The following is a 13,216-nucleotide window of genomic DNA, read 5'->3' as shown; positions in this document are numbered from 1 at the left end:
TCCTCGGAGTCCAGGTCTACCGCCAAGAAAGCCAGTGGGTAGACATGGCCTCCCAATGGGACTCAACCGGAGGCCAGGTCTACCAAAGGAAGCCCGCCCCGCCCAACAGGTGATAGGCGGGCGGGGGGGGGGGGCAGGAACCGCTGAGCCACCCACCCAGCAATCACGCGGCTAGAGGGTAGGGGAGGCTTTAGCCTCCCAACCATTGAGGGAAAGGGGGACCCGGCCATTCTCCACGGTGTGTGTTTGGGGGAAAGACAGCGTGTCCGCTCGCCCGCTCTCTCTCTCTCTCTCTCAGGCGTGCCGGCTCCGCAGCCTGGCTGCCGGCGCCAGCGGGCGCAAGAGCCGCACTCAACGGGCCAAAGAGCCGCATGCGGCTCTGGAGCTGCAGTTTTGAGACCCCTGCCCTAACTACATATTTAGGAGCCCCGTGGCACAGAGTGGTAAGCTGCAGCACTGCAGTCCAAGCTCTGCTCACTACCTGAGTTCGACGGAAGTCGGTTTCAGGCAGCCGGCTCAAGGTTGACTCAGCCTTCCATCCTTCTGAGGTTGGTAAGTTGAGTACCCAGCTTGCTGGGGGTAAAGGGAAGATGACTGGCAAACCACCCCGCAAACAAAGTCTGCCTAGTAAATGTCAGGATGTGACATCACCCTATGGGTCAGGAATGACCCAGGGCTTGCACAGGGGACCTTTACCTTTTACCTTTAACTACATATTACAGAAGGAGCAGCCACAAATGCAAAGCTGCCCCCTGAGGCTGGCGTTCCACTTGATGGCATAGCCGGAATCATTGCAGAGGTTTTAAAATAGCCAGAAGTCCTAAAATAAAATGCCCCTGTAAAAGGGAGTTCAAAATACAACATTGTGAGTGTGTGTTTAAGTGCCGTCAAGTCGTTTCCGACTCATGGCGACCCTATGAATCAATGTCCTCCAAAGTGTCCTATCCTTAACAGCCTTGCTCAGATCTTGCAAATTGAGGGCCCTGGCTTCCTTTATAGAGTAATCCTTTATAAATACAACATTAGTCACTCCAAAATCTTTCTGATGCCAGAGACAGTACAGAACAATGAAGCTGCTGGAGCAGAGTTCCTGCTCACCCACTGGCTAACTCCGTTGATACATTATTTTTACAAACCCGCAGCTCTTTAAAGTTCTGTTAAATGTGTGAGGTTTTATTTCAGGCGAGGAGGGGATTCATACCAGCAGCTATAAAAATATTTGAGGCTAAGGTAGTCTGGGGTTGCCAACCTTCAGGTGGTGGCTGGAGATCTCCTGCTATTACAACTGAACTGCAGGCAACAGAGGTCAGTTCACCTGGAGGAAATGGACGCTTGGGAAGGTGGACTTTATGGTATTATACCCCGTCAAACAGAAAAGATGGTAGAATCCATCGTTTTATCTTCACTTTCTTTTTTGGCCTGGGGGATTCTGACCATCAGAAGAGCAACTGTCCACTTATTGCCTGCTGCACTGAATGTCTCTGTGTCTACATGGGGTAGGGTTGCCAACCTCCAGGTAGTGGCTGGAGATCTCCTGCTATTCCAACTGATCTCCAGGTGACAGAGATCAGTTCACCTGGAGAAAATGGCCGCTTGGGCAATTGGACTCTATGGCATTGAAGTCCCGCCCCAAACCCTGCCCTCCTCAGCCTCCGCTCCCAAAATCTCCAGGTATTTCCCAACCCAGAGCTGGCAACCCTAAGGTAGGCCTTCAGCTGAGTATCAGCACAAAGAGAATGCTGCTTAAAAAATAAAACCCCTCGTGCTTTATCGGTTCCAACTAGCACGCTTTTCATTGAGCAGGTGTTTCACACAGTGCTAGGGTTGCCAACCTCCAGGTACTAGCTGGAGATCTCCTGCTGTTACAACTGATCTCCAGCTGGTAGAGATCAGTTCACCTGGAGAAAATGGCCTCTTTGCCAATTGAAGGGCTGTCATATAGAGGATGGTGCCGAGTTGTTTTCTGTTGCCCCAGAGGGTCAGACCAGAACTAACGGGTTAAAATTAAATCAGAAGAGTTTCCATCTAGACATTATGAAGAATTTTCTAACAGTTAGAGCAGTTTTTCAGTGGAACAGGCTTCCTTGGGAGGTTGTGATCTTTCCTTCCCTGGAGGTTTTTAAGCAGAGGCTAGATGGCCATCTGTCAGCAATGCTGATTCTATGACCTTAGGCAGATCATGAGAGGGAGGGCATCTTGGCCATCTTCTGGGCACTGGAGGTATGTGGGGGAGGAAGTTGTGAATTTCCTGCATTGTGCAGGGGGCTGGACTAGATCACCCTGGTGGTCCCTTCCAACTCTATGATTCTATGACTCTATGGCACTGAAGTCTCGCCCCTCCCCAAACCCTGCCCTCCTCAGGCTCTGTCCAAAAAACCTCCCGCCGGTGGTGAAGAGGGACCTGGCAACCCTAGACGTGCCCAGGGCAACTCTTTAAAAACCACAAATTAAGCAAAGCACGTTATCAGATTTGAGTAAAACGTAACGTGGTTCACTATTCCTGGAGGTTATGGGCCTTCCTCGAACGCCCGCCTCTTTAAAAATAGATTTTCTTCACCATCCTGTTTTGGTAGAGGAGAAGCAGCTGAGTCATGACAGCGATGGTTTTGCTGATTCAGCGGCCTGCCTCCCCCGCACCTCCCCTCCCACCAGGTTGAATCACCAGCTAAGCAAAACGGAAGTCGCGGAGTCATTCATCTGAGAGTCAGTCGCTGCCCATTGAAATTAGCCGTCTAGACATATCCAAATAAGGAAGAGGCTGCACCTAGAATATACTTTCCGGGAGTGTAGCCGTCTTGGTCTGCAGTAGAAGAGCTAGATTGAGTCCAGCAGCACCTTGGAGTAGGGTTGCCAACCTCCAGGCGCTTAACAAACACAACAAAGCCCTGATGGCACACAGAAATATAATAGAAGTACCACAAACACATACAATACTATTTTCAAATTCCCGAGTCTGTACAAAGTTACAGAAGAATATTATACTTAGAAGCAGCGTGACATCAGTGCTTTGTTGCGTTTGTTAATCTCCTAAATAAGCACGAGGTTTGTTGTTTGAACCTCCAGGCACTAGCTGGAGAGCTCCTGCTATTACAACTGATCTCCAGCTGATAGAGAAGAAGAAAAGTTGGTTTTTATATGCCGACTTTCTCTCCCACGTAAGGAAGAATCAAATCGGCTTACAATCACCTTCTCTTCCCCTCCCCACAATAGACACCCTGTGAGGTAGCTGGGGCTGAGAGAGCTGTGAGAAGCCCAAGGTCACCCAGCTGGCTTCGTGTGGAGGAGTGGGGAAACTAATCCAGTTCATCAGATTAGTCTCCGCCGCTCATGTGGAGGAGCGGGGAATCAAACCCGGTTCTCCAGATCAGACTCCACAGCTCCAAACCATTGCTCTTAACCACTGCACCACGCTGGCTCAGTTCACCTGGAGAAAATGGCCTCTTTGGCAATTGGACTCTATGGCGTTGAAGTCCCTTCCCTCTCCAAACCCTGCCCTCCTCAGCCTCCGCCCCCAAAACCTCCCGCTGGTGGCGAAGAGGGACCGGGCAAGCCTACTTTGGAGACCAACCAGGTTTTCTGGGAATGAGCTTTCGAGAGTCTAAGCTCCCTTCATCAGACAACCACAAAATATCTGGTGATCTGAGCAAGGGAGTTTTGACTCTCAAAAGCCTGAAGATCCCGTTCGTCTCTCGGGTGCTGCTAGACTCCCGCACCCAGAATGTATGGCCCTAAACTAATCCTTTAAAAGCTCCAAAGAGAGGTGGAGTTGGGATAATGCAACCTATTTACCTTGTCCGTAATTTAATTAAGATCGCAGGGAAAATAACCATGGATCAACAGGATAACTTGTTCTGTTGCAAACAGATTGATTCCGTTAACTTCTTCGCCTTTTTTGAATGAATAACCAGATCTGACACACCGGTGGTTTAACCGAAGGATTGGAAGTTCTGTTTTTAGTCCGAGTCTCTCAGACCGACTGGTGGTTAAGGGCTGTCTTTGTGAGCAAAATATCATATCACCTAAAGGAAGAAAATATCCATTTCTAATCCTGTGTGCTCAGGTGTCGGGCTGCAAGATGAATGGGCCACGGCTTAAGCATCAGGTTCCAGACAGTAAACAAAAATTAAATGAGACATTTTTTTCATCTGGAGGGTTAAGCGTCACTGAATGTTTGAAAGTGGCATCTCAGGAGGAGATTAGAGGAGGGTAGACTTCTGCTGAAGATGAGAACCCTACCAAGTCTGCTCCTGCCCTATCAAGTAGTTTCCTGTATAAACACACTGTATGAATGACAACCTCAAATCCCTTGTGACAGAGCAGTGTGGTGCAGTGGCTGGAGGGTCATACTTGGACTGGAGAGACTGGAAGCAACAACCTCCACCCTCCTATGAAGCTTACTGGGTGACCTTGGGTCAGCCTCTCTCTCTCAGGTAGGATTGCCAACCTCCAGGCGGTCGCTGAAGATCTCCTGCTATTACAACTGATCTCCAGGCGACAGAGATCGGTTCACCTGGAAAAAACGACTGCTTTGGAAGGTGGACTCTATGGCATTATACCCCATTAAAGTCCCTCCTCTCCAAACCCCGCCCTCCTCAGGCTTCACCCCCAGAATCTCCAGGTATTTCCCAACCCAAGGCTGGCAACTCAACTCTCAGGGTTATCATTAGGGTAAAACTGGAGACCCATATATGCCTGATTAAGCTACCTGCTTTGTCTAAATAATGGGTATAGGTGCTGACTACATATGATTTATTCATATCTGTTTGCTGCTGTGTCTCTAGGGTTGCCAGCTCCGGGTTGGAAAATACCTGGAGATTTTGGGGGTGGAGCCTGAGGAAGGACTTTAATGGGGTACAATACCATAGAGTCCGCCTTCCAAAGTGGCCATTTTCTGCAGGTGAACTGATCTCTGTCACCGGGAGATCAGTTGTAATCCCAGGAACGTCTCCAGAGGAGGGCAACAAAGATGGTGAGGAGTCTGGAGACCAAGTCCTATGAGGAAAGGTTGAAGGAGCTGGGTATGTTTAGCCTGAAAAGGAGAAGACCGAGAGGGGATATGATAGCCATCTTCAAGTACTTGAAGGGCTGTCACATAGAGGACGGTGCCGAGTTGTTTTCTGTTGCCCCAGAAGGTCGGACCAGAACCAGCGGGTTAAAATTAAATCAAAAGAGTTTCCATCTAGACATTAGGAAGAATTTTCTAACAGTGACAGCGGTTCCTCAGTGGAACAGGCTTCCTCGGGAGGTGGTGAGCTCTCCTTCCCTGGAGGTTTTTAAGCAGAGGCTAGATGGCCAACTGTCAGCAATGCTGATTCTATGACCTTAGGCAGATGATGAGAGGGAGAGCATCTTGGCCATCTTCTGGGCATAGAGTAGGATTCACTGGGGGGGGGAGGTAGTTGTGAATTTCCTGCATTGTGCAGGGGGTTGGACTAGATGACCCTGGTGGTCCCTTCCAATTCTATGATTCTATGAGATCTCCAGCCACCACCTGGAAGCTGGCAATTTTCTGCTTCTCTGAGATCCAGGCTGGGTAATGCCTTCTCAATATTCTTCATTCCTTTAACAACCTTGTATTATTTCCACCCTTGTCATGTTACCTTAGGGGCCATTGCAGTCTGAGGTGCCTTTTCAGGGTGTGTAGGCAGAGTAAGCAAAGCAATTTCTTCAAGGGATCTCCTCACACGATGAGAACCAGTGTGGTGCTGTCATTAGAATGTTGGACTAGGAACTGGGAGACCTCAGTTCAAATCCTCACTCTATCATAAGAACATAAGAAAAGCCCTGCTGGATCAGACCAAGGTCCATCAAGTCCAGCACTCAGTGGCCAACTACTTGCCTCTAGGAAGCCCACAAGCTAGACGACTGCAGCAGCAGCAGCAGCATCCTGCCTGTGTTCCACAGCACCTAAGATAATAGGCATCCTCATCTGATCCCGGAGAGAACAGGTATGCATCATGACTAGTATCCATTTTAACTAGTAGCCATGAATAGCCCTTTCTCCATGAACATATCCACTCCCCTCTTAAAGCCTTCCAAGTTGGCATCCGTCACCACATCCTGGGGCAGGGAGTTCCACAATTTAACTGTGAGTTGTGTGAAGAAATACTTCCTTTTATCTGTTTTGAATCTCTCACCCTCCAGCTTCAGCAGACGACCCCGCGTTTTAGTATTATGGGAGAGGGAGAAAAACCTCTCCCTGTGCACTCTCTCCAAACCATGCATAATTTTATAGACCTCTATCATGTCTCCTCTAAGCCGCCTTCTATCATGATGCTTCGTGAGTGATCTTGGGGCAGCCACTGTCTCTGTGCCTAACCTACCTCACAGGGCAGTTGTGAGGATAAACGGCCTCCTCCCATACCTACCAACCCACCAATTAAGCTCCTCCTCCCCAGCCCCTGTGCCCATGCCCGTAGGGGTGAGGTAGGTGGCCTCCAGAGAGGGCTTTTTTGGCATTGGCACCAGTCTTTCCAATTTGTTTTTCAGTCGGTTTCGTGAGACTCTTTATGCTGCTAGACATTTTATTCCGTAGTTAATATACTATGTTAATGGCTTGAATTTTTGTAAGCTAATTTTATCTGTGGCAGTTTTTCTCACATTTTACTTGTCAACCACTTCAAGAAGGTTTATGTAAATGCAAAGTAAGTAAGTAAAAAGTAGCACATCTAATGTTAAAAATAGCTAGAAGAGTACAACTAAGGGAAGTTACTGAAATGGAAACAAAATTCTATATGTTCACCCAGAAATTGCTTGTTTTTTAAATTTATGTTTTATGTTTGTATTGTATGGTGTTGTTTTTGTTATGTTGTCACATACCCTACTTTTGTTTGTATTTTTATAGATGTGAAATTTTAAAAAATTATTTTTAAAAAAACACTTCAAGAGGGTTTGTAAAGAGGTGGCATAAAAATGTTCTAAATAAATGATAAAAAAAAGGAACTGATAATCATGTACAGTGATCTGAGCCATGGCTCAGTGGTTGAGTATCTGCTTGGCATGCAGAAGGTCCCAAGTTCAATCCCTGGCATCTCCAGTTAAAAGAATCAGGTAGTAGATGATGTGAAAAACCTCTGTCTGACATAGGAGAGCTGCTGTCAGTCTTAGATAATGCTGACCTTGATGGACCAATGGGCTGATTCACCATAAGGCATTTTTTTCAATAACCTTTCTAAAGGAAAAGGAAGATGATATTCTGGATAGTTCGTAGCTGGCAAACTGAGTCATACAGAGATGGGTTTCAGGGTTAATCTGTTGAAGGCAATCTTTAGAGACTGGAGAATTAACGTCAAAGCCAAAGCCTTAGAGTTTCAAAGACATCTCAGAACTACTCATGCTTCCTTCTTGCTCAGAAAGGGACACGGTTGATCCCCAGATGGGAAAAAGGTATCGTCACAGAGGTGAATGCCTGGTTTAACAGTGGGGGAGAAGGTTGCAGACTTGATAACATCTGCTCCTAGATGTCCTTGTTGATACCATGTTCAGCTTTTCATTTAAGGCACTATAAATTGGTGTCTCATGATCTTGCCAGCTATGCCTTTCTACTAGTGATTATGCATGGACTGCTACGAATCTGAACTGGGCCTATAAGTTATATTAGGTCAATAAGATCTGCATGTTTGTAGCTTTAGCTGTTCTAGGGAATGATGTTTTTGTGTGTCAGATAAGATACGTTTATTCATCGCAAGTTTATCTAGAAGGTAACTAGAACTGCGATTATTGTTAAGACTATCCACACCCTAATAGTCTCTAAGACAATGATGTGTCTTCCAAGAAGCAGATCTAAAGATATAATTTCCCACTACACTGATAAGAAACAATGGCGTCTTATTCTCTCTCCTTACTTCCTTAAATTCTAGCGAGAAGAAATGACTCACCAAAATTTCCATCTCCAGCAGGACCTAAAACAGTCTTATAATTCCAGAGGCCTGTGAAATGGAACAATGGCTCTTTTGGGTTTAGTTGGAATTATATCATCAAAACTCATGGTTTCTTGGCAAGGTGCATGGCACTTCCTTCTGCCATACTGGTAGGGAGATTCAAAAAGATCACTTACTCAGAAAGATTATGTTTATGCTCAATGGGGGAGGTGGAAACTACACAGCACATGCTTCTGAGATGTCCATATTACAAGGAGGCCAGATCAAAATATCTCCAGCCAGTGTTAGTTGGGCTTCTTGATGAATCTGATGCAGCTAAACTGGAATATCTTTTGTCTGATAGAAACCACTGGGTATCCAGACAAGTAGCCAAATTCTATCTAGGGGTATGTAAGACACGGGGAAATGATATTAAAGCTGAGGCAGAGTTTTAAACCCATTTGGCTAGCTCAACTGTATTGGGTTTATTCGCTCTCCAAAAAAATGTTCATGCAGCTAATTTTGTTGTTGTATTGAACTATTGTTGTTTTAATGATGTTTTAACTTTGTAATACTGGTCAAGAACCGCAATAAATTATAATGACAATGAATTCATGTTTTTTTCCCCATAAACCTTTTCCTGAGGACAGATGTACACACACACACACACACACAACACAAGCCATATTTGAGCAGGATCGGGACATTTCCCTTCAGTTGTCTAAAACCAGCAATAAATTAATCTAACCAACAGCTAGCATCCGGAGGGGAACATAATTGCAAATGGTAACTTAATTTGGCTGTTTCCACACAGTGAGGATTCTCTGTGCTGATTTCGTTGCTGCAGGTGTAGAGGCATGTGCTTTGGCGATGGAGTGGGATTTTTCTGCCCGTGTTCCTGTCCCCCCCACCCCGACTTTTCTATTCCACAAGTATTCCACGGCAACTCTGCAATGACTCTGAGAAGCATGGTGATTTATTTTTATTTGATTAGTTTTATACAGTAGATGGCTGCTGTACTGACTCTCCAATCTTATTTTTGGCCTCAATGTTTATACTATAGCACATTGATAGTTCTGTTACAATTTCAAATAGGTAAGTGGTAATAGCTCGTTACAGCACTATAGCACAATATCGACATACAAACACTATTTCTTCCTGCTGTCTCACAGCTTGCCCTCCCCATTCCTTTTGGACAATTGGAACAAAAACTACCTGCATCTTTCACCTTATATCTTGACAATGAAAAAGGACTGGATACATCATGAGAGGGAGGGCACCTTGACTATCTTCTGGGCATGGAGTAGGGGTCACTGGGGGGGGGAGGTAGTTGTGAATCTCCTGCATTGTGCAGGGGGTTGGACTAGATGACCCTGGTGGTCCCTTCCAACTCTATGATTCTATGAATGCCATAGAGTCCAATTGCTAAAGTGACCATTTTCTCCAGGTGAACTGATCTCTTATCGGCTGGAGATCAATTGTAATATCAGGAGATCTCCAGCTAGTACCTGGAGATTAGCAAACATAAAACAGCAATTAAACTGCATTCAACTCAATTTATATACATGAAGAATTGCATAGTATACAAAGCTTATAGCCAATGTAGTATTGTAGCTTATCAACAAGTAGTCAACATATATTTACAGTCCGTATTCACTAACATTGAAGTGCACCATAAAGTCCTGAATCAGGATTGTTTCCTGTGTCCAAGAGGTAAAGTTAGTTGTCTTTTCACTTCAACAGAAGACCGGTATCCTTTCTGTTTCAGCTTATCACAGCCTTGCTCAGGGACCAACACTAGCTGTTATTAACACGCTTCCTCTTGGACACAGGAAACAATCCTGATTCAGGACTTTATGGTGCACTTCAATGTTAGTGCATACGGACTGTAAATATATGTTGACTACTTGTTGATAAGCTACAATACTACGTTGGCTATAAGCTTTGTATACTATGTAATTCTTCATGTATATAAATTGAGTTGAATGCAGTTTAATTGCTGTTTTATGTTTGCTAATTCTTCATGTATATAAATTGAGTTGAATGCAGTTTAATTGCTGTTTTATGTTTGCTAATTAACTGACAGCACGCTAACTCTCGTTTGCCAAAGTACCTGGAGGTTGGCAACCCTAGCTGTGCCTCTTCTGTTGCTAAGCTAGACATCACTTCAGTTTGCACCCAGCTGGTGATGTCATAAAAGTAACCGGTAGAAACTGAGGCCACACGGGACAGTTTCAGCAGTAAGTGGCCCTCCTTGGCTTTCGAACTTCGGAAGGCGTTTCCAAGACCTCTCCTTCCCTACTCAAAGAGAAAAGATATACAGGATGGGGCACGGCGTCCGGCCCTCTTTTCACGGCTTCGTATCCTTGTGGCTGGCTCTTCTAATGGGAATAATAGGGACACAAAAGAGCTTTGGGTGCCCAGCAGAATGCACCTGTGAGCCAGGGAAAGTGAATTGCCAAGGAAAGAAATTGCACAATGTTCCGAGCAACATTCCACGGACCAGCAAAGAATTGATTCTGGCGAACAACAACCTCACTGTTTTACCGCCGATAGAACTCAACTATTTAAGCGAACTGGTCTACCTGGACTGTAGCCACAACCAGCTCACGATGGATCCGCCCTTTTCCTTTACCGGGACAGTCAAGTTGATCTACCTGGATCTCAGTTTCAACAGAATTTCTTACATAGCTCACCATACTTTATCCCAGCTGGGAAAGCTGATGCTGCTCAATCTCTCAGGCAACGCGAACCTCACGCTGATCGACGCGGTCGCGTTCAGCGGCAATGGCATGCTGACCTACTTGGATGTGAGCGGCTGTAGCCTGCGTTATATCGATGACGACACATTTGAAAACCTGCACCACCTTTATAGTTTGGGGATACACAATAACCCCTGGAGGTGTGACTGTGCTTTGCTGGAGCTTTGTACCTGGATAGAGGAGACTACAATTGAGCTTTCAAGTGAGACCTTTTCTGTGAGATACATAATCTTTCCATTGTTCACAATTCCGTAAGAATGGCATTTTCTTTTTGTAAATGGCATGTTGCTCCCTCAAATTGCTCCCACACCTTTTAGCACATACAACTTGAATGAATATTTACAAGCTCTAGGCTTGCCGGGAGCCCCGTGGCTGGACTTGATGGACCTTGGTCTTTTGGATAGACCAAGGTCCATCAAGTCCAGCAGTCTATTCACACAGTGGCCAACCAGGTGCCTCTAGGAAGCCCACAAACAAGACAACTGCAGCAGCATTATCCTGCCTGTGTTCCACAGCACCAAATATATTCAGTACGCTCCTCCGATCCTGGAGAGAATATTTATGCATATCAAACAGATATTAATCCATCACAAATGACATAAGACCATAAGGAAGGCCATGCTGGATCAGACCAAGGTCCATCAAGTCCAGCAGTCTGTTCACACAGTGGCCAACCAGGTGACTCTAGGAAGCCCCCAAACAAGACAACCTCTCTCAACCTCCCCACAGCCTCTTCCGTCTTTTAACTGCTGCTTCTCCGATTGCTGCCAGGCCTCCTCATTAGGTTGCCAACTCCGGGCTGGGAAATTCCTGAGGAGGGCCTGCCTGGTTGGCCCCACCTTTCTCTCTGTCTCACTCCCAAGGAACTTATGGGAGGTGGAGGGGGAGCTGCAGTGGCCTTCTCCCTCTCCAGGTCTCTTCCTCTGCCATTCGATCACCTTTCTTAGGCAGAGGAGAGGGAGGAAGGAGAAAACAGTGGAGGGGTCGCCATATCCTCCTAGCCACCCCTGCCTTACTGCCTGCTCTCTGAGAAAAGGGGGGGGTGCAACTTGGGAAGGAAAGACCGTGATATCTGTTTTTCTTGACATAGCTGGTGTAAGCAGAGATAATATGCTGCTCTGCTTTGGGGGATTTTGAATCCCCACCATTAAAAAAAAAAGACTTTTGGAATTTTCCCACAAACCTGAGGGCTCTCAGATTTGTAAAAAAATATCTCCTGTCTATACATGGCCCCATTCTTTGGGTTTTTCGATCTGCACTGGGGGCAGGCCCAGAATTAGATATATGATAGAGGACTTTGCACCCTTCCCTCATTCTCCTTAGGGCTCTTTATCCATGCATATCATAGAGTTGGAAGGGACCACCAGGGTCATCTAGTCCAATCCCCTGCACATTTCAGGAAATTCACAACTACCTCCCCCCACATACCCCAGTGATTCCTACTGCATGCCCAGAAGATGGCCAAGATGCCTTCCCTCTTATGATCTGCTTAAGGTCACAGAATCAGCATTGCTGACAAATGGCCATCTAGCCTCTGCTTAAAAACCTCCAGGGAAGGAGACCTTACCACCTCCCGAGGAGGTGCCTTGCCCTCCTCTGGACACGTTCCAGCTGTCTATATCCTTAAATTGCGGTGCCCAAAGCTGAACACAATATTCTAGGTGAGGTCTAGTAAGAGCAGAGTAAAGTGATCTGGACACTATACTTCTGTTGATACAGCCCAGGATCCCACTTGCCTTTTTAGCTACCACATCACACTACTGACTCATGTTCAGTGTTTGGTCTACTAAGACCCCAAGATCCTTTTCGCACACACTGCTAAAACAAGTCTCCCCATCCTATAATTATGCTTTTGATTTTTCCTACCTAAATGCAGAACTTTACATTTATCTCTGTTGAATTGCATTTTGTTGGTTTTAGCCCGATTCTCCAGCCTGTCAAGATCATCCTGTATTCTGGCTCTGTCTTCTACCGTATTTGCTACCCCTCCCAATTTAGTATCCTCTGCAAATTAAATAAGCATCCCCTCTATTCCTTCATCCAAATCATTTATAAAGATATTGAACAACACAGGACCCAGGACAGATCCCTGAGGCACTCCACGTGTCACTTCTCTCCCAGTGGATGATGAACCATTAACAAGCACTCTTTGGGTGCAATCTGTCAACCAGTTACAGATCCACCTAACAGTAATAGGATCTAAACCACATTTTCCCAATTTGTCAACAAGAATATTATGGGGGACCTTGCTCTGTCAGCGTTAAGTAGAAAACCAATTACAGACTTACTGGTTGCTTCTTAAAATGCTGATCCTTCTCGTGTTTTATGCTCACAGACACCGACAAAATCATCTGCAGTGAACCCAAGTCCTTTCAGGGTCTCCAGCTTTTTGGCCCAGTGCAACAAGAACTCCATTTCTCTTGCCTCGTGCATTTAGAAACCAAGGATTTCTTAAATATGGCCATAATTGCCTTCTGCATATTTATCGGTGGAATGATTGCAGCTTGGTTGGTCGGCATAAGCACCGTGATGTACTATCACCCTACCATGAGGGCTGATGACGAATCCGACGACGAGGAGTACACGATGATTTAA

General features: G+C 45.9%; 1 protein-coding gene across 1 annotated transcript; it reads left to right on the top strand.

The window, feature by feature from the left end:
• The first annotated feature begins 10,183 nt into the window (after positions 1–10,183).
• LOC130487700 (leucine-rich repeat-containing protein 52-like) lies at positions 10,184–13,216 on the top strand. Its single transcript, XM_056861200.1, has 2 exons — positions 10,184–10,823; positions 12,957–13,216. The coding sequence occupies exons 1-2, from the start codon at positions 10,184–10,186 to the stop codon at positions 13,214–13,216; spliced, it is 900 nt and encodes a 299-aa protein (XP_056717178.1).

The sequence above is a fragment of the Euleptes europaea genome, chromosome 15 (genome assembly GCF_029931775.1).
Source record: "Euleptes europaea isolate rEulEur1 chromosome 15, rEulEur1.hap1, whole genome shotgun sequence".
NCBI lineage: Eukaryota > Metazoa > Chordata > Lepidosauria > Squamata > Sphaerodactylidae > Euleptes > Euleptes europaea.
This window is presented reverse-complemented; position numbering and strand designations above follow the sequence as displayed.